Source organism: Drosophila simulans, chromosome 3L, assembly GCF_016746395.2.
Source record: "Drosophila simulans strain w501 chromosome 3L, Prin_Dsim_3.1, whole genome shotgun sequence".
NCBI lineage: Eukaryota > Metazoa > Arthropoda > Insecta > Diptera > Drosophilidae > Drosophila > Drosophila simulans.
The window spans coordinates 21,794,266-21,821,000 of record NC_052522.2 but is presented as its reverse complement, the minus strand read 5'-3'; the positions used below and the strand labels follow the sequence as shown (position 1 = coordinate 21,821,000).

At 46.0% G+C, this 26,735-nt stretch overlaps 1 protein-coding gene across 1 annotated transcript in view; it reads right to left on the bottom strand.

Annotated features, from left to right (window-relative positions):
• Positions 1–26,735, bottom strand: part of LOC6739100 (MOXD1 homolog 2) — a 113,601-nt gene that overhangs the window by 43,721 nt on the left and 43,145 nt on the right. The window contains exon 2 of the mRNA XM_016171927.3: positions 19,957–20,780. Coding sequence (XP_016032941.2) covers positions 19,957–20,466 — 510 coding nt within the window. The 5' untranslated portion in view covers positions 20,467–20,780. The remainder of the gene's footprint in view (positions 1–19,956; positions 20,781–26,735) is intronic.

The window sequence follows — 26,735 nt, the reverse complement described above, 5'->3', positions numbered from 1 at the left end:
TGTAGGTGTGTGTGGGTGACTTCCCATGGGTGTGTGTGTGTGTGTTGGCAGCACAAAGACTCTCGGAGAAGAAGCAGAAATGTCGCCAATGTCGACTGAAGGAAACTGAGAGGGTCTTAAAGACAGCGTTCATGAGTTTTGAGATAGATTTAGTGATAAATCATAACATTGGGCCCATAAGTATGCTACACATTTCAGTCTTAATAATTAAACAAAAATAAGCAGAAAGACAGGTAGCCTTTAATTAGAAAACCTTATTATTAAGCAGTTTTTTCCAAAAACTTTCTAATTAGGCAAGGCAAGCTGTTAACACCATTATTTCGATAATTAATGGGAGTGTCTTCTTAAATTTTGTTCCTCTCCTTCGAAAGAGTATTCCTTTAAGACCTTTATTGAAATTTGAATTTCCCACTTTCTTTTTAAGTTGCATGCCACGTTGACTCGGCTCTCCTGTTGTACTTGTCGCAGGTCCTCGACGCTGCGTTTCCACCACCACCCACCGACTCCTCCCCATCTTTCCCAGCCGGATCCCATTCTCGTTCTCGTTTGCGTTGTCAACGCACACGTTTTTTTAATTGCTGAAATTTTATCACACCTTCATGGTTCGCAGGACTCGTAAATTGTAATCCTTGCGCGGCTCTCGTCGCGTCTGCCTGACTACTTCTGCTCGAGCAGACAGCTCCTTGCCCTGGTTTGCCCTGGTTTGGCCTTTTTGCGATGTTGTCATTAACGTCGCTGCCTCTTAAGCATTTAATAGCCTTGTCAAGACTTTAATGCCTTTTAGCCGGAGCTCCTCTTCTAATGTGTGTGTGTGTAGGGCGGAGGCGGGGAATCGGGAATCGGAATGGGGAAGGGGAAGGGGCGGTGACTGGGGGAAATCAATAAAAGCAGCGCACAAATTAAGCACCTTTTGCGCTTTTCCCCCTGCCGGTTAGTTGCTTTACTTTGCTTTTCCAGGCCGCAACGTGAATTTAATAGGATTATGCGGCAAGGATGGGCCGACGGGGAGAAAGGGGACTTATGCAAAGTCCTTCCACTCTGCGCCACTGCAATGCTGGAAACCCTTTGCGCCGCCACACAACATGAACCTAATTGTCGTGATTTTCGCCTGATGGCAACTTTTCACACTCCCATTCGCAGAATTGTGGCTCGTGGAGGACCTCCGCCCAAGTTTTGTTATGCCAAAAACAAACTTCGGCAATTTATGATAATTCAACGTCAGCTGGGACAGTTCAGGGAAGTACATAGAGGGGAACCGTCATCACGGCAAACTCAACTCGACTCCGCTCAAGTCATCTGAACTCAGCTGAACTGACAGCTGGCTAGCAAAGGCCTTGGAATATGCTCGCAGCACACATTAAACTTATTGCCCACCCCCACTCGAAGCGCCACTAATGCCCGGCATCGTGTACAGATTTACTCCGGAGCAGACGTACAGCAAAAGGGTTGGTTCTGGCTCCCCTCCTCACTCCCACTGACTTCCACTGACTCCCACTGAATCCCACTACACATATCACACGAATATCAAAATGTTAGCTCTCCTTTCTGTTCACACACAGACCAACTAATGTGTGCCTTCGGAGAGTTGCCAGCAAAGTTCTTCGGAGTTTTCACGCTTTGAGAAAGGTTAGCAGCTTACGACAGGTTCCTATGATTCAGATGGAGCGACCTCCGGGGAAAACGGAAAAATGGCAAACGGCTTCGAAAAAGTGTGATGAATGGAGGTAGAGGTCTGCGGGCCCAAGCTATTGAACTCGTAATTTCCCGAGAACTTGTCGAGCCCACCTCTGCGAAACGCCCCTTCCTGCTGCCAACTATCTAACTGTCTCAGCTATCTATTGCCATTTGCCAGTGCCAAAATTGTAGGCAGCCTCCCACCCCCCCTTCCCCGCCTCTGAGCCTGCTCCTCTGCTGCGCTGCTCATCCTGTTAAGTTGGTGGCATTGTAAATTGTTTTCCTGTGCACTGCTTGTCCTTCCTTTCCTGCGCCATTTCCTTGCCTGCCAGCCGGCCAGCCGGCCAGCCTTCTAGCCTGCACTTGATGTACTATACTATATGCTACAGGAGCTTTTTTGGAGAGCCGAGTGAGTTTTCCTGCTCACACACTCGCCCGCGCTTGTTTTGGCTTAGGAATTGATGGCTTCGCCGCCGTCGTCGTTTGATGCCTTATGTACATTTGATTACGTATCCGCCATGTTGCCTGCTTATTTGCCTGCAGGAGTGCACAAAGTCTGCTCTGTGTGTACAATGTGTACATCTCTCAGCAGGGCAGACTCTCCCCTACGTCAGCGCCAAAAAGAGAGCGCGCCTCTGGGCAAAGTCATCAAGAAACGAAATCTCCACCCAGAATCAGGCTTCAGCCCACACCCAGGCAATTCCACTTCCAAATCTCCCACTCCCACTCCCGTTCGCCCGTCCCCTCTGATGATGCTGATGAGTAGTTGGAGGCGTGGGGCTGGGCGGTCTGATGATATTGGCATTGGCAGGCGACTTCAGTTGGCTTAAATTACCGCTGCGAGCAAGTATATCAATTAATATAGTTAAAGTGTGTTCAAGGGGGGCTCGAGCACGTTGAGTGCTTCGGATGGTATTGAAGCCTCAGCCAAAAACCGAAGGAGCTTGTATCCTCCAGCCAGAGTGCTCTCTATCTCGGACTCTGGCAAATTAAATCGCTTTCAGTTGATTTTAAGCCAGCCTGGCTGACCATCATTCAGTCGGATTCTCATCTTCGGGAGCTGCGTGTGTTTGCCTAACCCTAGACTTTGGCCGGCTTTCTACATAAGCAGCATATATATGCAGACACTGCAGATTGCTAGTTAATATTTTATGAAATCAAACAGCAACAAATTGTGCAATGCAATGCAACTTGGCCGGCACCCGCCCTCCGATTGTAAACATTGTATAGATCCAAGTGGGAGAATCCTTCATTCATCTCCCTCTCCATCTTTCAATCATCCCAGCCGAAACCCAACGACCCACTGCATTTCAATCTATCCCGCCCCTCTATTCATGCAGATAAAAGGCATTTTATTAAAATTGAAATTGCCCAACGGACTTTCGGCTTTTATTTTAGATTAAATATCAATCACTTTGTCTTGTTCAGTCAGTGTGGCAATTTGTAACCCAGCGGAAAATGGAGCAGGCGAGCAGGAACGGGAATGACAGCAATTGAACGAGTTAAATGTTCTTCAATGGTCATATTACATTAAATCGTCCAGTGATTATTGCCCACTAAGGCTGTATGAATGCATGCGATGGCATTCGACACATATAAATTAGTCCGTGCCATTTGTCAGTCCCATTCCCCGGCTCCTCCAACAATCCCCCGACTTTCCCGCCTCGCCACTTGTCCGTTGATAACTGTTAAATTCATTGATGCATTAAGCAGCGTCGGACAGCCGGACAAAAAGTGGCATATTAAAATGATTAAAAACGGGCAGGAGGTGTGGCATGGAATGGGGTAGGATGGGTGAAAACGTGGTCGAATGAAATGCAGCTGCACACAATCAAAATCAAAGTGGAGCACAGCGCACAGAAAGAGTAACATCCGGATTAATGAAAGTGCACAGTGGACATTCGGGCAAGTGGATCGACCAATCAGGTGTGTGATAAGAAAGACAGCTTCGAACTATGAACTACTAAAGTTCTTTCGCTTTAACAAGCTCTTTTCTCTGCTAACAATTTGCATACTTGAAGTAATTTCAAAATAGCGCCGTAATAGCGTTATTGGACCAATTTCAGAATATTGCATTTAATGGCCAAAAGGAAGAGATAATTTCATTGTTGTTCTAACCCCTAATTGGACAGCACTCATCAAAGGGATTCTTTAATTTCCAAAGTCAACGCTTGTTTAATTTTCCACTTCTGGGACCGCCCCACTCCCCATTGTTTTTTAGCACTCTCCTATCCGCAATCTCAGTCTCGTAGCCCCGAGGGGGAACTTGATTCGCCCATTTGCCCATTTGCATTAAACAATTTCTCGAAACCCAACTGGCAACTCAGCTCGGCTGAACCTGATGGCTGTCCATAACCGGCGGGATCGGGTACGGGTGGGGTGGCGACGTAATGGACGGGAGGGGGAGCGCAAACAACCCTTTTAACTAGTGCGCTCAATTAATGTCATGTACACAACCCACTTAGCTAGTCCCCACTGTACTGCGGCGTCATCATCAATGTGACATACATATCAAAAAGGCAAATTCAATTAACAAACTTTGCACGTCACTCAAAATTAACTCTAGGGCGTTCATCCAGATACTTCTCCCCACCCCCCACTCCATTATCATCCGCCCACCCCCTCCTTGTTGACAAATACCGCAAAAATGGAGGAATAAAAAGAATTCATAAAAAGGGAGGAATTATGAGAAGAAACAAAGGAAGCGAGATAGAGCGAGCCAGAGGAAGTGACTATTTTTTATATATCGCTTTCAATTGTCCGAGAGTGTGCCGCCCAAACGCTGTTGGCTCTCTGCCTCCGGCCACGCCCACTCGCCTGCGGATGCGGATGCGAGTGCGCATACCATTGCGGATGCGGATGCTGGATGCGAATGCTGACGCTGATGATGGCACTCTGCGTTTGATGTAGGTAAGGGGGCGGGGCAGTCAGACATAGCCCAACGCATTATACCATAATGCGTTTTTATAGCAAAATTAAATTATAAAGACGAAAAATTGTATTTGTCATATTGTTAAGCTGACGTCTGTCACTTTTCGTCTGTGGTTACGGGTGGTGTCCCTTCTGCAGCTGGGTGGTGGGTGGTGTTCGTTTGGTTCTTTGGTACCGTGCAATTGGTGGTCAGGAGCAAACACTCCTGCTCGGACACACTGCATAGATAGTAGATGATCCGGATTTTCAAGTAATCTACCAGTTTACCAGCCAGTTCTCTTTCAAAATAATAACGATATCATAAATAATAAAAAAAATAATCAAAACTTGCAGATATGTACAAATTTCTTTGAAAATACCGTGGTAAAATTGTAAATTAATTAAATGAATGCCTACTAGGTACATCTTTCGTCCATCAGTGCAACCAGTGCAAAAGACAACTCTGTCGCCCAGTTTGAACATTGAAACCACTTTTAAATGCGATCCGTAACGGCTGCCATCGAAATCTGTTGAATGTATCTCACACACAGGCAAACCCGAAAACTAAAAGCAAATTCAAATAAATTTCCAATCCCCCAGTGCATTTTTAGCTCTCCGGCCTGCTTTGCGTGGGTGGTGGAAGGGGCGGGGTGGATGTCTGTGGGATGGGTCTGCCTGTCTACGTGTCGTTTAGCATAAAGGGGTGGGAGGTGTTTTGGGTGGAGGGTTAGGGGAGGTCTGCCCTTAAGGGCTGCATTTATGACACTCCATTTGTCAAGCGAATGAACGACGGCTGGATGAGACGAAGCGAACCAAACGGAATGGATGGAAGTGAAATGAAATGAAAGTGTGTGAAACCGAGAGCCGGAATTGAGGGATTGGCACCGAGATGTGTGTCCTGGGTGTCCTAGGATGCTCCGGCTCCTTTCCCGGTTCGCCTGACTCTGCGAATTCAATTGCGCTTCGGTTTCCAATCCCCAATCCCCAATACCAATCTCCAATCCTGAAACCCTGACAGCATCCATCCCCCCACTCCCACCAGCCTCGCAGCCCGTCTTCCCCGACTGACAGAAGTGTGTTTTGTTTGAAAAATTTTGAATTTCGCCGCTGACTTGGAATCGCCTGACATTGACGTTTATTAAGCGTTTTTGACACTTTCCGTGCCACCAGAGAGTTATCTCAGAAAAATGAACTTGCACTCGTCCCTCAATGAAAGTGCCCCTGCCCTCCGGCTCACCACTTAACCACTCAATGTCAGTCGCAGATTGGGGATTGCCAGCGACATTCGGATTATATGCCTCGGAACATTTTCGGCTATTTAATATTTGTGCAAAAATTTTATTTTAATGAGCAAATGGTGTCTCGCCTCCCGCATATTTTCCAAGCACACATGTGTGTGTGTGGTGTGCACCCTTTGTGGCAGCTGCTCCTTTTTTGGGATTCTTTTTTGTTTGTGACTTTGTTTGGGAGTTTGATAAGCTGTCAACCCTGAGGGTCGCTTTTAAAGGGCGAATTTGATGAATATATACCATGGGGACGACGACACTTTAATAAGTGCACATTGAACGAAAGAGTGGACTTTTAAATTCAAAACAACTAAGATTTGAGATAGAAGTCTCGCGTAAATTCCCGCCATTTCCATTTGGGCAACAGCTCACGTATTTTATGGCCTATTTTTTCGGAGAAAACGAAATGGCTCATTTCCGAAAAAATGTACAGGAAAATCCTTTTTCTAATTACTGGTCCACTGGCGTTCTCCCTTTTCTGTCCATTTTAGCCGGCCCGTCCCTTCTTTCGTCTATTATTAAGGCCATAAATCTATGATCGCTTTGATATGAGTCTCATCCCCACCGTTTTTATTTCGCTCCTCAAATGCGAATGCCCCCAAAAACGTGCCGAGATGCCTGGAGCCCTTCGGCTTGTTTCCAATTCGAGGGTGAGGTCGGGGTAACGAAGATAAAAAATGTAAATATCATTGTTTGCGTCATAGTCCAGGGGAGCTGTTCCACCGGTGGGGGTTGGGCCAGTAATGGGTGGTGGGTGCCCGGCAGCCAAGCGGCGAATGCTGAAAAAAGGTTAACAACGACATTGGCATTGTTTTCACTGCCGGGGAGCAACTCGGAAAACACGTTTTTTGTATCCTCTCCCCGTTTCTCTGATTTTTGACAAGTTTGCAAAAGGTTTTCCCCTGCGGACCCCAGGGAATGAACACCTTATCACCAACTTATTGCATCCGCCGGCAACAATTTCGAGTGTCTCGGCCTGGTTTGTGTGAGTGTATACTATACTGTAGGGATGTGTGTGTTTGTGGCTGTGTGAGGAATGGAAAACGCTTTCCCCTTTCTGGACACACGCACACACACACACCGAGACGCCAAGGGTTTCCCCATACACTTTGTGCTGTTGGTTCTTGTGCCTGGCGGCGGATACGTAAAACGTTTTAATTACATTTGTATGTTAAAACTTCAATTGACGCAGGCATCGCCGGGTGCCCCAAGCCAACTCCACCCCTCCGAACCCTGGATAACCCGGGAAAACCCTTGGATCACCCAACCCCAACCCTCCGGGATTCGCTCTGCCGCTCAAACATTTCGTTGCCTCAAACGCTTTTGAACTTTAAACCGGGCTCGGAGGGGGTATAAAGTGTTTATGTGGGTGTGTCTGAGTGGCGATTAGGATATAACTAGATTCCACTTGCAGGCGAGTTTTCTGATGAAGGTAAATGGCAATTTAGACATTTGAAATTTACCTTGTAGCTGTTGGGCTGTGTGATTGTACGTCGCCACGAATGTAAACAAACAAAATTAATGTCAAAAGTCAAATTAATTGTATACTTAATTGAGAAATTTCCGATTCGTAGAATATTGAATAAAGTGTCCCATTAAAATGCAAAAGGCTTAAATTCACTGATTAAAATGAAATTTGTATTATTTTACTTATGTGTTTTTATTATATTTCACAAGTTTTTTGCTAAGCATCTTCTTAACGTTGTTGATTATTAATTATTCATAACATAAGTAAAAGCAAAACATAAGCCGAATTTTAGATTTCCTGACAACGTAACAAAACTCCTTGGGTTCATGAGACTCACGTCACTGAATAGATTTTCCGTTCGCTCAGGGCTTCCTATTTATTTTGTCTAAACCCCAATTTAATTTAACTAAACTGTCAAATCAAAAGCTCAGGCCTAGCACAAACACCCCAAAAGCACCAAGATGGGGAGTTAACCAGGCGGCCAAAGTCAAAGTGGGCATGGGGAGACCTCAGTCGGGTCCTTAGCCGTAGGATCCTCGGTCCCCCGACGAGGGAAAGCCAAGGAGAGCATAGAGCAGATGTGGAAGCGGAAATGGAAGTAAAGGGAAGGCTGTCAACCTAAGCGGCTAACACTTGTGTGTGTCAATTTTATTTGATGAAAACACAAACACAAGCGGAGAGCAGATAGGGCGAGATAGGGGAAGCTGGCTTGTTGCTATTTGTAGAGAGTCCTGATTGCTGTCGCAGGCCAGGCCGGCCAGGACATGTGCCAGCTGCCATCCTCGTGGTCCCCTTTTAGTGCCAAGTGTTATCGGCAAACAAATAAAAAAATACATTCGAGTGGATGGAGGAGGGTCAGCCGGAGAAAGCCTCTTCTCTACCTCTTATTGTGTTTACTTTAGGGATAATTTTCGCATGTGGCAGGACTTTCCACTCACTCCATTGTTTGAGACCAATTCCCCAATCTTAATTCACTCAAATTCGATTATTGCTCCGTGCACTCTCGGGCTTGGAGGTTAAAATAAACTTTCCAGCCAAGGAGTCATTTATTTCTACGTTTAAATGGCGGGAGCGTGAAAAGCGAGCAGCAGCAACAAAGCAACTCTAACAATAATGGCACAAAAACAGCGGGCGGATAAAGAGCTACACTGAATGAATTGCTTGGGGAATAGAACATGAAGCGAGGAGCATGAATGCAATCGAGTCCTTAGAGTGTATATATGTATAAGATCCCATTGTGCTGCGACTTTGGTGCTAGCTTTAAAACAAAACAAATGATTACTGTACTGTCGAAACATCAGCAAACTTAAAGACCTTAGCACCCGGCTTCTAATCAAAAGAGTGTTCAAGAATCAGCCTCGGAAATGACGGAGCAATCTGCCCAGATTAAATGGAATTATTCAGGTCCGAATATAATATCCCAGACAAATCAACTTTTATTTGGCTGACTTCACTTTCAATATCCGGGCGTCCAATTACGTTTTTTGTCTTCGCCCGTCCCCGGAATTATTGTTATTTATCAGCAATTATTTAGGCACATCTGCTATCTGCTGCAACCACACTCCGGAGACGCCCACTTCAGAGACGCCACCCCAGCAACAATTTCACACATCCCCAATTGCTCTACCTGCCCCATCAGGCCTCAACTCATTGCTAGATTAACTCAATTGCCTCGAACGCGGAAGTGTAGTGTTCAACCCCCCGTCCCAGGACTAACCCCAAAGAAATGGAAGTGGCCAACCCCCAGGGGCCGAGTTTGAGTTGTATCTGTTTAAATTCTACTACTTTGTGCATTTGCGCCTTGTTCCTGAAAGCGTGCTGTAATTTTTGGCTCTGTTCTTGCCACTGAGTCACTCCCCCGAAAAATGGCAGAGTTCGGTTCGGTGTTTTGGTGCTCACCTTGCCACAAGGACTCAAATTCACGCATACACGAACAAACACTTTGGGCGAGGCACGCACCCACACACACACACACACACACACACACTTGCCTGCGGAGAGCAATAAAATAAAAATTGAAAACACAAAGGATTTATAGCTCCAATAGGTTTTCAAGGAGCCTTCAAAAGCTCAGTACAATTGCCATGAGGGCGGCGAAACCCCGGTCCAAACCTACCCAGTCTGCAGGGTACTTCTGCTCTCGGCTTTCAAACAAACCGAGTCGAATTTTTTGGTTTGAAGGCTGGTTGTAACCGAAGCAAAGACACTCATTGCATTGCAAAGCCTGTATTACACAATTTTGTTAATGTATCTCATGGTTTACGATTAAATGTTAGATGCATTACTTGGGACAGATACTTTGCAAGTATTGGAATTTTGGAAAAATCGTAATAACAATAGTAACAGTCGTTTGGTTCATCGCCCAAATCTTCGTTCCAATTGTCATGCCCTAGGGATTACCCTTTTTTGCTCTACAGGGTATGCATATACAAGAGGAAGATATATTTAAGCAGCCATTTCATTGTTTATGTGCCTGGGTGTGTCTCTGTCTGACTCCCTCGCCATCGGAGTGTCAGTCGGTTTGTCTGTCGACCTGGCGGTGGGCATATGGCGCCCACAGATTTAACTTCTCTGATTATTTTTCCACTTCCTGGTGCCAGCCACCCAGCCACCCAGTTGCCCAACTGCAGGCCGTTTCAGTCCCACCAACCTGGCCTATATGTTCTACCTTTTTCGCCCAATTTTTACATTGATTGAAGTATTTTCCGTTTTGTCGGCTTTCGCACGCCTTGGGCCATGTGGCTTTCGGATTTGGATTTGGCTTTGGCTTTGACTTTGGCTTTGTCTGCCTTTTAGACACATGCAAAATAAACAAAACAAGAGCGGGAAGTGTCGAAGGGGGGAGCGTTTCTCCTTCGGCGAAGGTGCAAATAAATATTCTGGGAATTCGGGAGACTACGAAAGTTTTGTTTTTCCCCAGTGCGACTTTAATGAGACGGAAGCAGGCTGGGATTCTGCGAAAGGGAAATTTATATAAAGTGAAAAGCTGCTTTGAGTTCTGCCTTGTTTTCGGATTTTTCTTTGGGCTGATTTTGTGCTTTTGCGTCTACTTCCTTTGCTTCGGGCCTTTGAACAATATAAAAAGCTGAAGCTGTTGGTGAAATAAAAATGAAATTACTTAAAATTTGTCACAATAAGCCGGTGCCCGCCCGCTCTTCTAGCCACGATGTTTGCCTTTCTGGCTTCTCTGCGCAATATTATTTTGTATTATTAAAATTGTTTCAAATTGCGACCGGCGAACCTCTAATAGCTCGGCAAAAACAGCAACAAAGCCCTCTAATGGACCATATTGTGCCTTTGGTTTTTCATTTTTATTGCGAATTTAGGCATCATTAGTTACGGTTTTTTAATAAAAGACCAACGGTCGTCTCCCGACCGGACTGGGCCAAGTTTGATTTGTGTGCATTTTGACCGCCTTAAGTGCGCCTTTGGGTGCCATTGTCTCGCTCGATGTGGTCAAGCTTTGTTTGACTTGGAGCTCGTTCCGGTGGCCGCAAAAGTTTGACAGAAAGTTGAAAAATAAAAACTTTTCTTGCGGGGGCATTTCGCCGAGGCCAGTGAACAAATGTCCGAGTATTAGCCAAAGATGTTGGCCCAAACGATTTCAATCGCCTGGCATGAATTATCGAGGCGCTCTAGGCGCTGGCAATCCCGCCCTAGCCAGGATTTCTAATTAATTTTCCATACTGAATAACCCGAATGCTTGGGCACATTTTCACCGCCTTAATCGAGTCACTGAAATTCCATCATCAACGTACATCAGAAATACTTATGCAAATAACTCAGAGGCTTTGGCCGCCCGAGAACGCACCCAGCTTCCAATCTCAATCCCAGTCCAGCTTCCAATCCCAGCTTATTTCTCCGCCAGTGCACTTGTCTCCGCTGGCTGAGATCGGAGGAGTCCGAGACGGAGGCCACAATCTGTGGCACTTTAACACCTACCTTCGGAGGGTAGGGCTGGGCCTTTAAAAAAAAAAAACTACCGACTGATGACTGGCCCGGCAATCATTTTTCATGCTAAGCTCCAACGTCAGCCATTTGGTTTATGGCCTTAATCCTTTTCTACATAAATGAGACCCGTACCCGTACCCGTGCCCGTACCCAACCCAACCCAACCCAGCTCAGCGAATGCCACGCATTTCATCATTAGTCAGCGGACGCTAATGCCCAGTTCCAGTTCCAGTTTCAGTTCGCAGTGCCCATTCTCAAATCGCCTTGTCTCCAGCTACTGGGCACGAAAGGGGATTTATGGGGAGCGTATATATTGGTGCTGCCTACGCATTCGCATTTAAGAGTACACATTTATATATATAGATATAGACCGAGTGTGTGTGTTCCCCACCCCAGCACTGCAGCCATAATCAAGAGGCCGAAGCGTTGACTAAGTACCCAGGAAGTGCCAAGGTTGTTGCACTCACTCCCCGTCGCCTCTAATCGCCCCTCCTGCTCTCCGCATGCCCACCAGGCGCCCGGTCCAGCGTCCAGTGGCTTTTAATTAACACGCGGCCCGGGCAGGAGTCCTCACCACGCAGCGTCCGCAATCCGGCAGCATCACCATCATAATCGTTCCCTCCATCCCCGTGATGAGCTGCGGCGGTTGCTTCTATTTCCAAATCAATTCCACGCAGTTTTTAATAAGTGCACTAAGAAAAAAGGTTACTAGCTTTAAGGATTCTCATTGCTAAGGTAGCATATTTAATTTGTTGGAGAAATATGTTGATATCATCTAGGTGTAAGTAAATAAAGTCCCCTTGACCGAGTAAACTTATTAAATTCCCAAAAGATTTTTAGAACTACCTAACACTTTCCAACGATTTTTCTCAGTTTACAGCACTCACATTTCGCCCCTCGCACTGCTCCATTCATGCATACGTGCATACATGGATGTAAGACGACTTCCCTTACCGATTCTTGAATATGATGTCATGCTGAGCTCTTTTCGGAGCCCCACCATTTCCCGATGAAAATCCCCCAGAAACTCCGCGCAGCGGGCGTCTGTTTAGCGCTTAATTAATGATGAATATAAAAATTGCCGCCGCAAAGAGGAAAGAGAGCGCGGCAGCTTGGTGGAGGGAGATGCAAGATATGGATTTAGCTTTAGTTTATTTTTATTTTTGCGTTCCGCTTGCCATTCACCAATTGCAATGTCACTTAACTCGCCTTTCGAAAAAAACACACACACTTTACATAAATATGCTTTCACGCAACTCCTTTTGGCTTGGTGGCATCTGCAGTCCCGTTAGCAAGTAAAGTGTGCGGATATCAGATACAAACGCCAAAACAAATATACAAATAGCCCAGGCTAGAAAGGTTACCCGGTTCGAGATGGTCATTTACCAATTCAGCTGGCCGATGCAGAGGATGCAGAGCAAATCTATCTACATCTTTTGGGCCGGGTGTGATTTCTGGTACCTCTGACAATCAAAAAGTGATTAGCAAGACACTCGACAACAGCGGCGACAACTGCAAAAACAATTGGGAATGCCGGGCGGCCGAGCCTGGGAAGCGAGAATCGCAAGAAAGAGGCGAAGAGGCAAATGCTTAACATACAAACACACTTAACGTGTAAACATGGTTAAAAGAGCGTTGACCATATTGGGCTGCACTCCGGCGGTTTACGCACGCCAGCAGCACGAACAACAGGTACAAGCAGCGACATTGGCAACGGGACGGGCTAATATGACTGGCCGGCCAGAAGAAGATGCTGCCTGGGAACCGGTCGGAACTGGTTTGGCGCTGGCCCCTCTTAACCCCTTTCTCCTGCTGACATTATCAACATAATCAAGGGGCCCCTCTCTGTGCACCCCTCCCCCCTTTTCGCGTTTTCTAAGCCTTTTCAACGCTCATAAATTGAGCTGGTGAGACACCAGCGAATATTTTGCAAACGCAACGAAAATTGCGGCCAGGCCTGGTTGGGATGAGGGAGAGTGTGGGGTTGGGAAAAAGAATCTTTCGCATATGGCCAACGGTACTTTCTGCAATTATCCGTTGTCTTGGCCAAGAGGCGACCGTTGTCGAAGATGCGGCCGCTAAAGCAAATATGCGCACTTGGCATTGTCCCGCCGAAGACAACGACGCACTAATAGCCCCGAAGATGGGGCCTTCAGCTCGGATGGGATGGGATGGTGTGGTGGAGGGGTTCCAGTATCCAGTAACCAGTACCCAGGATCCAGTCATGAGGAGTGTCTTGGGGTATGGGCTGGCTGTTTTGCGGTTTTTGAGGTTTGCGTTATGTGCAATAGATTATCAAAATGCTTAGAGGAGCCATGAAGCCCGGGAAGACGAAACAACACGACCAGGGGCTTTTGACCAGGCCCAGGCCAAATCCAGCCAGGCCATCCGACAACGGTTTATGTCACATGAAAGTAATGAAATTAAATTTCTCCCTGCCATACACACACAGGCTCAGACACTTTGTGCAGTTTTGATATGTGCGATAATTTTAAAAGTCAACCAACTTGGCCAGGACAAGTCTCAGCTCAGACCGGAGTCTTAGCCAAAGACTGAGTAAAAGCCAGAACCAAAGGCCTGGCCATCTACGCAATATTCTGCAATCAAGTGTGCATATTTACTTCCTGTAATTGAGCATTTATGGCTTTTATGGCCTAACGGATTTGCCCGTCCTCGGTCTGGGCCCCTCCTCCATAATTGTTACGGCTCTGGCTTTAAAACTGACAAGATGGTAGGATGGTGGGGGGATCGGGATTGAGATCGAGGCGGAGTCATCGTGCGCTTAAGTCTATTGATTATAAAGTTTATGCATAAATTGTAAATTGATTTGGCAGTTAATTGATTTGCCAGTTTCTTGTGCGTGTGTGTTTCTGAGTGTGTATGAGAGTGAGCTTAAGCCCGAAACTGATGAGTAATGACGTTGATATTGGCCGAAAGTTAGCATAAATCTATGCACTTGGAATCGCTCAGCTCGGTCGGGCCCGATTGGATTCGATTCGCTTCGATTGGGTAAGTACTTTTGCGGCACATCCCGAGAAAGTTTCCCATGCATAGTTTATGGCCATTGAAATGTGTTGGGTCCATTGGGACTGGAATGCTGGTGCAGGAGTTGGGGATATACATCAATAAGTTATGGAATTTCATTAGTTGATGAGCTGCTGATTTGAGTTATGGTAATGGCAATAATCACTGCAATTCCGTTTTGTAATGCTGACCAAAAAGGGAGTGGACCGCAAAAGTAGTAAATAGTTTTAAGCCCTATTTGCAATTTGCAATGGAAGAATATAGCTTATCATCGCAAGACTAACAGTCCATTCTTATCCCATTGAAGAGCTTTCTCACATATCCCCCTCAACTCCCCATAACAATTGGGGCAATTTGCTATCCACACTCCCCACACTCAATAAAAGAGCCCAAGGCAATGTCGAGGGTAAATATCACAAAATTAAATAACAAAATATTTATGCGTCTGGAAAGATATAATAGAAAAAATTTAACTATTATTTATTTGGTTTGGGTTGGTGCTTTCGATGCGCGAGCAGAGAAATTGCTGGAGGAGAACCGAAACCAGAACCAGAGGGGTTTCTCATCCGTATAATTTGCCAGCATGTATTTATGATTTATGAAGGAGTGTCTGTGTGCGTAGGCGTTCTGTGAGTGTGCGTGTCGCCACTACAAATAGTGCTTTACGGAACAATAGAGAGTGCGATCCAGAATAGCCATTGAGCTCCGCACGCGAATCGCTTCAGTTATGGATACCGGGCTCACACTCCCGCGGAACACGCACCCAACACTCCCAGAGCCACGAATCCAAATGGAAGAGGAACAAATTGGATAATGTCTATAAAACTAATTGAATTCTAAGCGCTGAGCACGCCACTAAGCCACAGCTGTGAGAAAGTAATGAAAGCACCAGCGGACCAATCAAACAAATACAAAAAGCGAGTACCAAAAGCTGAGAAAGAAACCCAGAACTCCGTATCTGAACTCTGAAGTGATGACATGCAAGCAGTTGGATAGATGTATCTACGAACCGATGACGAGTGTGTGTGGGCAGCAGATAGAATTTGTGGTATGACCAGGGGAAAAACAATTTCACACACAAATTGTACAAGCAGAAAAATTACTCAAAACACTCCAAGACGTTCGCATGTCATGGGCACCAAAAAAATGAAATACGAAAAGTGGAAAAGGAAAAAACGCAGAACAAAAAGCTCATTACTCATATGCCAATCAAAAGGGAGAGCTGGGGAGTTTTCCGAACCGGACCCCAAGCAAGCCGCAGATCTTGCGATGCTCGAACTGGACCGAATGCCATAATTAATCATCCGCCGATAATTAACAGCACAGTACGACCGAATAGAACATCGCGCTAATGCTAATGCCAATGTCGATGGTAATGTCGAATGTATCTCGCAGATACACTTATATCTGGGGAAAAAGTGCGCACGCATGGGGTTCAAAAGGTTGCCAAAACTGTTGTTTCATTTCGAGCAACTTTAATGAGTTTGTAATGAAGCTTCGGCATCGCTTCGTCTTATTTTTGTGCAGCGTAACCACTTGAAAATGAGATAAACAGATGGACACCGACCAGATACATTGGATACCAAGAGCAAGCCCCCTCCCGCCGCCGCCGCTGTCAATTCTTAGGCAACCTTGGGTTTGAGTGATGTACTGCGATGGCCACAAGCACAAAACATCGACATCGCATCGATGGTCATTAGCAAAAGATGACGACGACGACTGTGATGTTGATGGCGCTCCGCTGATGTTGCGCACTCGTAATTCTCCTATAATGGATCTGTTATCTCTGCGCTTAATGGGTTGGGTACCTACGAGTGGAGCGGATCGGGGTGGGGTTGCCCTTAGGGGTAAGCTACATTCAGAGTGACTGACAGTCTTGAGGCATGCTTAAAACTTGAAATTAAATAATTAGTCGCTGGCCAAGTTCGCCGTATTCCACATTTTTTGTTTTGTTTCGCTGCGTATTTAGATGGGGCCAGGGTAACGACCTTTTAAGTACTTTTAAGATACTAATCGCTTCTTGGTTTTTGTTGGCTGCTCTAAACAGCTAATGGCTTGTTGTGGCTTGTTTGTTGTAGTTCACTACCGCCAGCGAGTGCAACAAAGTCGCCAGCCACTTCGGATGGCACTAATTAACGTCAGAAGAAGAAGCTTTTGGCTTTGGGCCCTTTCGGCCTTGGCCAGCCGGCAGCAGCGGCCGCTCGGCGTTGAAACCATTTTCACAAAACTTTTCTTAGATGCGTATTAATTAAAATTTTGATAAGACTCCCGCTCCTCGGGGCGCGTGTAATAAAAGTTGAAAATAAATTACACGAAATTAGTATTTCTCTTTAGGTGTGGCATCATCATCATCATCGCCGCTTTTCGGCGCAGCGGCAACGGCAAAGGGCTTATCGCAAAAGTATCTACAAAATAATGGGCGACTAATAGGCCGGGACCCCATCCCCATTCCCATCGGCATCCGCATCCCCATCCCCAGATCCACTTCTTGGCTTGTTGATTATGTCAGCTTTTAAAGCGGATTCGCCGAGGCCATTTAGTGCCTGTCCCCGTCTTCAATTCAGTAGAGTTGACTCGACTTGACTTTGCGTGACTTGGCCGACTTCTACGTCTCCTACTCTGCGGGTGAAAGTGGGCAAAGTTTCTGCTCGCAGGGGAACTCCGAGAACGGACTTACAGAGTTACACTTATTGTCGTCGTCGGCGCTGTGGGAGTGTCAACTTCAGATGCTAGTCAACTGGCCAATAAATGATGATAGTTCTGGGTGAAATCCGAGAACCGGCTGCTGGGAAAGCCTGGGTAGCCAAACAGAGAGATAAGGAGGGAACCCGAGGAAACTTATCAAATATTTGTCCCACTTGAGTGATATCCCAATAAAGCTGTGTGTAAGCGGTTGGTAAGACTTAGGAATGTTTAAAATGCCAGTTAGATGCGTGCTTATCTGTGAGATACATTTCAAATACATTCCTCAAAGCAGTTTTTTTATATTCAGATATTAAAATTATGTTGATGTGATTGAATTCGGACTGCGTTTGTTGTTGCATTATCAAATTGTTTGTTTTATTCTGGACTTTTCAATTTCGATGTTTTATGTACATGTATTTTATGAATTTTACTTAGTAAATATTAAATATTTTCCAACAGCTTCTAATATTGAAAGTTGAGCTCACTCAATTGGCTTTAAAGTTTTCCCACAAGCCTTTCAAAAACCAAAATAAACTTCTTGAGGTTTTGTCAGACTCGCGAAATAATCATAATAATGGCTGAGGAGGCTATAACCATGCCAGCAAAAACGATTTCAAGTATGCCAGGCCAAGGCACATGGCAGTTGCCCAAAAAGCCGAGCCAAAGGAAACCCAAATTGAATGCGAAAATTCCCACACATTGTTCAATCTAATGAGAACTATGTCAGTGGCTGCTCCATCGCTTATCCCCCATCTGCGCCCTTCCCGCCCAAAATACTTAAGCTTATGCTTATATATTTGCCCTTGGGCTGACACTTAAGATAAAAACTCTTGACAGAGAGAGACTCTCGATGTCGAGTCGCCCGTAGGCTTTAGGCACCGGATTCCATTCCCTCCGACTCTGCTTAAAGTCAATTGAACAAATTCTAGAAGCAAGTATTTTATGGTCAATGTTCTGCTCCCGCCCGCCCTCTCGATGTGTGTTGAATTTTAAATGGAAATTCCATAAATGCCAGCCACATAAAAATGTACTGGCCTATTCATATTTCATACCCCTCCTGGCGACAATAGTATTCCAAAAATTAGACAATTAGTGGGCGACGAGGCTGCTCTGATTGCCATAAATATTTTCATATCGGAAATATGCATAATGGCATAATTTGTTTCAATTAGCAGGCCGGCCAGCAGACACTTGTAATTATAAACTTAGAGGCGATAAACTTCTCTGAATCGAGGCGAGGAGGGAAGAGGCGAATCATGCATGCCAAAAGCACTGAGCCCGGGGCAAGTGCAAACTAGACCAGGTCCTTTATCATGTCTGTGTCCTTCCTCACTCACCTTCGCTTGTGCACCTGTGGCACTTAATTAATATATTAAATCGGCATATCTATTTCAGCTCTAATTAACCTTTTAACCTCTCCACAAATCGGCGCCCATACAAAAAGGCAAAGCAAAGCTCCCCAGCCCACCTACCCCCACAAAAACCGGGGTGGTGAGGTGACAGTCACGAGTCCCATTATACGATATTGTATGTACAGTTTGAAGCAACTCGCAATTACCAACGACACGTCAAGATGTGAAATTAACACCGTCACACAAGCAGACCGAGCAGGGGGCGGGGCAGGTCGGGGGCGGTAGACAGACATATTAATGTATCTGGCTGGTATTTAACATTCAACAACAATAACAATCGCTATGTGTGTGGGTGACATTTTCGTTGGCTGCCTCGAAAATCATTAAATCACACAGCAACAACGAGGAAGAAAAAAGCTTTCTCTGTTTGTGTCAGCCGTACAATTGGCCTACCACCCACCGCGCACCGCCCACCGCCCACTCCTGCCCCACGCATATCCTGTCAGGCCAGGAGTGAAAAAATAAAAGAGAGAAAGGAAAACGAAGAGCTACGCAACCACAGCACGCAATACTCGCATTTCATTAGACACTTTGCAGTGACGACTCCTATTACTCTTCCTGGAGGGTCACCCACTTCAATAGGAGCTGTGAAGGTGCTACCACTTTCTTTTGGCCCAGGACCTTGGCCAAATGACGTCGTCTCCAACGAGTCTTACACATAAAAACGAAAAATTAGCGTTTTATTGGCTGGCGAGGTCAAAAGTTGGCGGTTGGTGGTCGGTTTCTTGATGAATTGAAACGGAATGGTTGATCGGTCCTACTAATTTCTACAATCCGATAGTCGCATCGAACAAAACCAGAAGGTGACCCGGACTAACGTGAAATGTGACCTACAAAAGCCAAAAGTAAGTATGTATGTCATACCTTGGCTATAATGCCGTAATTGAAAAGGACAAATCCAGTTGGCGACCTCGATATCCTTAAGCACGTCCCAGGGAAATGACATAACGGGGCAATAAATATCTGGCAATATCTCCCGAGCGGCCAGATTAAGTGATATAATCAAGTAACAACCGCAAAACTAAAAACTATTCCATTAGCTAGCTAGCCAGGGAAGCGCGGATGGAGCGCCAACAAAAACTTTTCTGTCCTATGCCACAAATGAGTTTGTCATTATTCAAGCGACCGAGTCGGCGAAGCCGTCTACGTGTATATGTACATTTCGCGCACCTTTTTTGTGGGACTGTTTGTTTTTGCCACAAATTAATTACAATCCAAGTTGAGTGGCAAAATGTTTTTCTTGTGTACTTTTCATACAACATATTTATCAACACAGAGGCAGCGCAAAATGTTTGCCCTGGGAACGAGACTGTGTGAGAATAAATTGGATGATATTAGGGCGACAACTTTTCATTTAGTTGACCAACCGGCCGGCTTGGACTGCCCTTAATTTCCGTCCACACGCATCGGAAAAATGAAAACGTTCTGCGGGGAATGAAAAATCGTTAGGCGCGCAGCGCAGGAGACCCCATCTACGGGTATTCAGCCCAAACCCCACCCTCAGGAACTTTCTTTGTGCTGGGTTTTTATTTTGCGCTTCACTTACCTGAAAATAGGTTTGACCCTTGTCCACCCAGCCGATGGCCATATCGGCACCAGCCAGATTGCCATCGGGCGAGAATCCGAACCCGACGTAGCCCAGGGTACGTGCCTGTATTTCAAACGTTATATCCTGATTAATGATTTGCCATAGTATGCGAAAATCCTCATTCAAATCGATGGCATGATCCCAAATGGGTGTTCCAGACGCTGCCGCCGCCGCTGCCGAAGTTGCCGCTGTTCCGGCTCCGACTCCCGATGCTGCCGATGAGCCCGATGTTTTGTTGCTCCGAGTGGCCAGCTTGCCGGCAGCCCGGACTCCGCTGGCGAAGAGGAGAAGCAGCAGGAAGAAGTTGAACGTGTGGCAGGATATAAAACATCTGATTAACGATGACCGCCTTGAACTTGAGGCTCTTCTGCTGTGCAGCAATGTTGCTGCCGGGCTTTGTGCTGTTTGTGCTGGTGGGGCAAGTTGAAGTGTTGCTGGTGGCGCAACTGCCTTCCGTGGGTGAGCCATTTTGTGAGATGGTTTGCTGGTTTGCTGGGTGCTTGGGTTTAGCAAATAGTTGTGATTACTTTCCTTGTTGCCACGTTGACATTTATTGCGCGCAAAATCACTGGACGATGGCTCGTAATTACGCAACTTGTGATCCGCTGTGCTTTCTTTGGTCTTATCACAGTTACGAGTATTTACTTAAGCAGTTTTACTTTCGTTGCTGCTTGCTGCTTGCTGCTTCCTGCTTCCGATTTGTGCTCATTAGTTTCGCTTGTCACACGAACAAAGCCGCGGATGAACAAAGCTTAAGCTCTGCCTGATCGGGCGGATGCAACCTGAAAGTTGGAAGGAAAGAGAAAAAATGTTATATAATTGCTATAATTTGTTGTCGGCTATAATGGTTGAAAGAACTCGATTCCTGCCCTCGGTCTTCTTTCGTGCTGCAATGTTTAAACGCATATAATTACATAAATTATGAACCGGTATCTATGGGATACACATCCCCAGCTACTCAGATACTCGTCCGTCTACTCAAGCCGCGCAGACATTCATACAACCCAACCATCCATCCATCTATCCACACATCACAACAGAGTTGACGGTTAATTTTTGCTGCCATTGTTGTTGTTGGGAGTTCGTCAACATTTTCCTTGAAGCGTTAATTAGCCTGGTCACGCAGTTTTCACAGCAATGTACGTCGGAAATCGAAATTGCTCAGAGTACTCGAGTGAGCGGGAAAATTAAATTCGGCGGGGGGATAACAACTCAAACCTGAGATATAAGAACTGGAAACCCACTAACAGGAAGATGGCAAATACGAGTATAATATCTCACACTTATTTAAAACGTTAAAATTTAAGAATGAAATCATCTGCTATGGAAATCAGTTTCACTCACATCAAAATCTTTCCCGTCTGCACTTAACCGAACCATTATCTTTTGTGTCTTAGAATGACTAATTCCGGCTTTTCCCTCTCCGATGTCAAGCGTCTTCCACCTCGCACGCAATTAGTGCATGGTGGCTTGGTCAAAGCAAATCGAAGATAATTACAGCTTGTCATAATTTTAATGAAGAAGGTCGCCCAGAACTGAGCCCGAGTCAAATAGCTGTCCGTCTGTCCGCCTGTCTGTCCGTCCGCCTGTCTGTCCGTCCGTTTGTCCGTAATTCTGTCCGGACGACTATCCCTCCTTCTGTTAGTTAGGAAGCCATGTGGGGGCCAGACTGGGCGAGGAATGGGATTTATTGTATTAAATCGCCGCGACTTAGCTAAGCGAACCGCAAGCGCATTGCCGACGTCTAGTCCATCCGTATACCACCAGTTGTCCTACTCTTCAGGCCCTCCTCCTCAGTTGCCATCGCAGCTGTCTGCGCATATTTGGTGTGCGGTTACATTTGATTACATGCCAAAAGTGCTCGCCCAGCCGCCCCCTGTTCAGCCAACACTGTCTTACACAAATCTTTAATTTGACGTCGGCGTTTTGGGTAAATGTCAAATGGTTGGTAATTTGTTATAAATAGCCAACTTCCGCTGGCTCGACACAACTCATAGACACCTCCGCAGCTGTGTGAGTGCGTATGGCGTGGATACTAAAATGTATTTGCGCTAATTCCGAGTGCTTAGTCGCGTGTTCAAAGTTGACAAAGGTCAACAAACGCCAGGCCAACAAACAGAATTGTAAAGCCCCAAACGGAGAATGATTTCAGAGACTAGAATGCTTTTCCTCCATTGCGAATATGGAATGCTCTCACTCACTACCCCAGATAGTAATAACGTTTTGATTATCTTATGCGATGTGCCCTTGGGAAAATTGAATATATCTCAGCAAGATATACCCCGCCATAACAATCTCTTCCTAATGTTGACCAATAAAAGTAATTTTAGGAAGTTCCTGCCATTCGACAAATGTATCTCGAAGATACGGCCGCAATATTCTAGCAGATTTCTATGGTATATTTATAGGTGACTTTTATGTTCCACTTCCTTCCCAACGACAAAGTTATTGTACCGCCCCTCCGCTCCACCGCTGTTATCAAAAATGTATCCGAAAGATACACAACAATGAGCTCGATGGGGCTCGGGCTCCTCTTGCTCCATGTTCTCGATGGCGCTGAGTGACGGCCGGCAACGTTAAATGACGTTGATTATAATTATGCGGACTTGTACTTTGTACAACACAGGGCACAGGGTTCCCCTGTTTTTGCTGTTGCTCTTGCTGTTTGTTATTATTATTGCTGTCGTCATCATCATCATCATCATCATCGTGGTCGTCATTGCCAGGCAGAGTTTGCAGTCTGCAGACTTCGACTGTCGTTGATGGGGCGGTCAGATGAATGATGTCTCTTAAATACAGGCCGAGCTCGGGCGAGGCCAATCGTCCTCATCATCATGATTGTTGCTCTGGCCGTCGCTGCTGCTGCCGTAAAATTCAAGCCAATTTAGCCTGGAGGGGGGCAGGTCCGGCAGGTTCCTCCTTCTGCCAGGCTGCAGCCTGTGCACAGCATGTTGCCCAAGACCAAGACGACATTCATAAGTACAAGTGGTCCTCGACACACAGCCAGCGATGGCATCGTGAGCGCCTCCTTGCCCGAGTATCGATCATTTCAGGAGGTTCTGGAGATTCCACCATCTCCAGAGGACATTCATAAGCACAAGTACTTCGCCCGGCCGCTCGTATAATATTATTACTTGGCGAATTAACTACGCCAAAAGAAAAACAAACACAAACTCGAAGATTGCTCCGGCAACTGGTTCTAAAAGGCACGAAATGGCTTCCGTAGACACATTAGTCGCTTTTACACAAAAACCCAGACAAAACGGACAGAGCCGGCTGCCTGTAGCCCCCTCTATCGCCAAGCCCAAGGTGGCTCCATCTCCATCTCCATCTGATGGGAGAGCAAAAAGATGCAACTGAATGAGGCATATAAAAGCCTTCCCAAGCGCCGTGCGGCACAGAAAAAAGAGCCAACAGAAGCGGAAAGAAAGAATGGGAGAAAGAGCGAAAGAAAAGCTGGAAAAAATGAATACAAGTCAAAGACTTTGTCCAATGGGTTTCATCATTGCACGATTTGTAGATGGAGCGGGTAGTTATGCAGGAGGGGAGGCTGTGGCCCCAGATCTGGTCTGTGGCTGCTTCTGTGCGCCGGCAGACGGACAACGACATTGATGAGGATGTTTTGCCATGGCCACAGTGGGGCAAGTCCACATGGAAGAGGTCTCAGGGGGTCCCAAGGTGCTTGCAATAGGCCAAACTCATATTGATTTCAACCCTGAGTTGGAAAATAAGCTAACTAATGCTACTGAAGCTTGATTCTAAGTTCAACAGAATCGCGTCTGATTTACACAGACCACTCAGGAGAACTTAAACTAATGCAATATATTGTCTAGTCAGCTTGAAGCAAATACCATTTCAGCATCCAACTTAAAGGTAAGTGTGCCAATCTATTGTTCTAAGCTGTCGATGCTTACGGGAAAATAAATGGTTTTGGTTTGGCCATCACTGCCATACCCACTGGGAAATTTGATGCCATACAAATTGTTTTCTTGCTGAGGTATTCCTTTCCCTTAATTGATTCCATTCTAATTACAATATTTAGCCAACTCATTGGCCCAATCACAAGCCATTCCTGCCCTCTCCATTTCACACATCATTAATAACGATGGGTTCTGATTTGTGCGAACTGCTCTCTTCCTTTCACCTTCCACTTTCGGGAGTAATCGAATGCTTTCACATTTTAATATCCCTCACCAAGTGGAATGCTCTCTCACCACCATTAGTAATTAGTACTTCTTTTTTGCACATTTCGATACTTTCTAATCGCATCCCAGTGTGCAGTTTGTGGCAATTTCTTTGCTTAGCCGCTGGCCCAGAAGCCCAGGGATCGGGAGAAAGGGGCTGGTTGGCTTGCCGTGTATGTTTTCATTTAGCAGATACAAGCGGCATGTACACGGGATGCTACTGGGCCTTCGTCATCGTCCAAGATGCTCCATCATGTGGCAGCAACAACTGCAACAACTGCAACAACTACAATAACTGCAACATCAATAACAACAGCAGCGATGCCGTGCGTTCTCGTGGTTGTTGTCGATTCCAGAGTTCTGCGGTTGCCGCAGCTTGATTATAAATGTACGAGGCAACTTGTATGACATGTAAGTTGTTGTACTTGCAGCCGAGTATCTGGGTATCCATGGGAGTGCGCATCTGTATCTGTGCCTGTGCGAACGTGTATCTGGATGCATGTGCATGTGTGGTTGTCACTGCACCTGTCATCCTTGCAGCCTGCCAGCGAAAATTGCCAGTGCCGGCCGTGCGGTGGGGCAAAAAATTATTATTTATCGTCAACGGAGCAAGGTTTTCTGAGACAAGTCAAACTGGGAATTATGTGGGTATGCACGTTTATACAGATGCGCTGGGACTCCACTAATTACTGCACATCATTTGCTTACTCGAGTGGCTCTTCTGCCGCCGTTTCCAGGCCCATCAGGCCATCTACCCTCCTGCCCATCGGAGCCGCTTCCTCCGCTCGCCGCCTTGCAGATTTAATTGAGTAAAAAAATTGACTAATTAGAGTGAGTCCAAAGCACTTGGCCCCGGGCAACAGAGGCGGTGGAAAAAACAAGTCTGGGCCGGGCTCGAGTTGAGTTGAGCTGAGTGGGGTTTTTCGTGGCGGGAGGGAGCAGGAGGAGGGGGAGCAGGAGAATGAGGAACTACCTGTTCTCATTTATTAAGGCCTGGTCAAGAGCGGTTTGAATCAAAACTGCGCCTGCGACCCAAGGCTTCTGTGTCCATCGTGTGTCGTCTTCGTATTTAATGATCATTAAACAAGCTGGCAGCCAATTGCACTAAAAGCTGCAGGCTTCTTCGGTCTTGCTACCACTGGATGTACAGTGGTTCGAAAATGTGAAGCTTAGTCGAATTAGGGCTTATTCGGGCAACGGGCTTTTGGGCGGGACTCATCCGAGACTTAGACCACTGTAAGTGGGCCAGCCGACTGATGAAAACTATTAGTGAAGGCAGCTATGGAGCTGCAAAGTGGCTGCCTTTTGTAAATTGCACCGACATTCCAGCAGTTCCTGCCTGGGCTACTCCAGCTCCAACTCCAGCTCCAGCTACAGCGTAATTTAAATAATCATAAAAAATAATAATTCCTTCTATTGGATGCCTGGATGGCCATGTTCAGCGCCCTGCTGCCTGTTGATTATTATGGCCCTGGTAATATCTTTTGCTCGTTAGCAATTTTCGTTTCGAATAAATAGTAATTAGTGTGCCGAAAAGAGTTGAGTCCCCTCCCCCTCCCCGCAGGCCATCCACCCGCCACCCCGTGTGCTTTTTATTGGCATTCTGCACCTCCTGCCTCGTTTCACCTGCAAACTATTGCACAAAGCTTTTTGCACTTTGCTGACGTTCTCTGTTTTGGGCACTTTTATTTGACATTTTTCATTAAACACGAAATGAAAAAAGGTTTTCTTGCCATCAAAGCGGTGAAAAGGGGGAAAGGGGGGAAAAAGGGGGGCTGTCGGCCTCAGAGCTGCGTTGACATAACATTTTTGTATAGCTCCTCCCGACCTCGTTCTTCTCACCACTTTGGCATGGAAGTTTGAAGGCATCTGGGGAAATATGTCAGCGTTGTTTAAGTTTTAAACATTTTCAACTGGTGCTGGGTGGAGATTGCTATTTACTCTGGCATAATTGGCTTGTCGGCATAGTTATAAAAAGTTCTACTTGGGTGCAATTGGATTAAATGCACGGATATATAAAAACACACACCCTGATAGAAGTTGGCAAGCTCTGGTTATCTTTTGAGTTGGCTCTAACGAAAGGCAAACAAAGGCCAACTTTAAAGCGGAGTATCTGAATCCGAAAGTATCTGAGCTGGGGGATATCCATCTTATCACAGGGCATACGTTAATACAGCAGTAGGGGGTTCTATCTCCATATATCGCTGCCCTAAGGATGATTGATTGAATGGGCTTGGAAAGGTATGGACGGATAACTTGGACAATCCGGGTAGGTGGATGACCTTTAGCGAGTGGATTAAGTATGCAGGATTATGCTGAGCAAATTGCAACTTAAATCTCGCAGTCCGTCTGTCTGCAGAATCCAACTCGGTTTACTCTGGGTCTGTTTGTGCTGTTAGCTTGCAATGGATACACAAATAGCTGGAGAAAGCTGCCAGCCTCCTTTCCAGACCCCACTCTTGCTACTTCCAGCGATTTCTGCTGGCTGTGTGTCATCTTTTTGGCTTATCAGCTGCGCATCATAAAACTTGCCTCTTCTCTCGGCTCTTACTC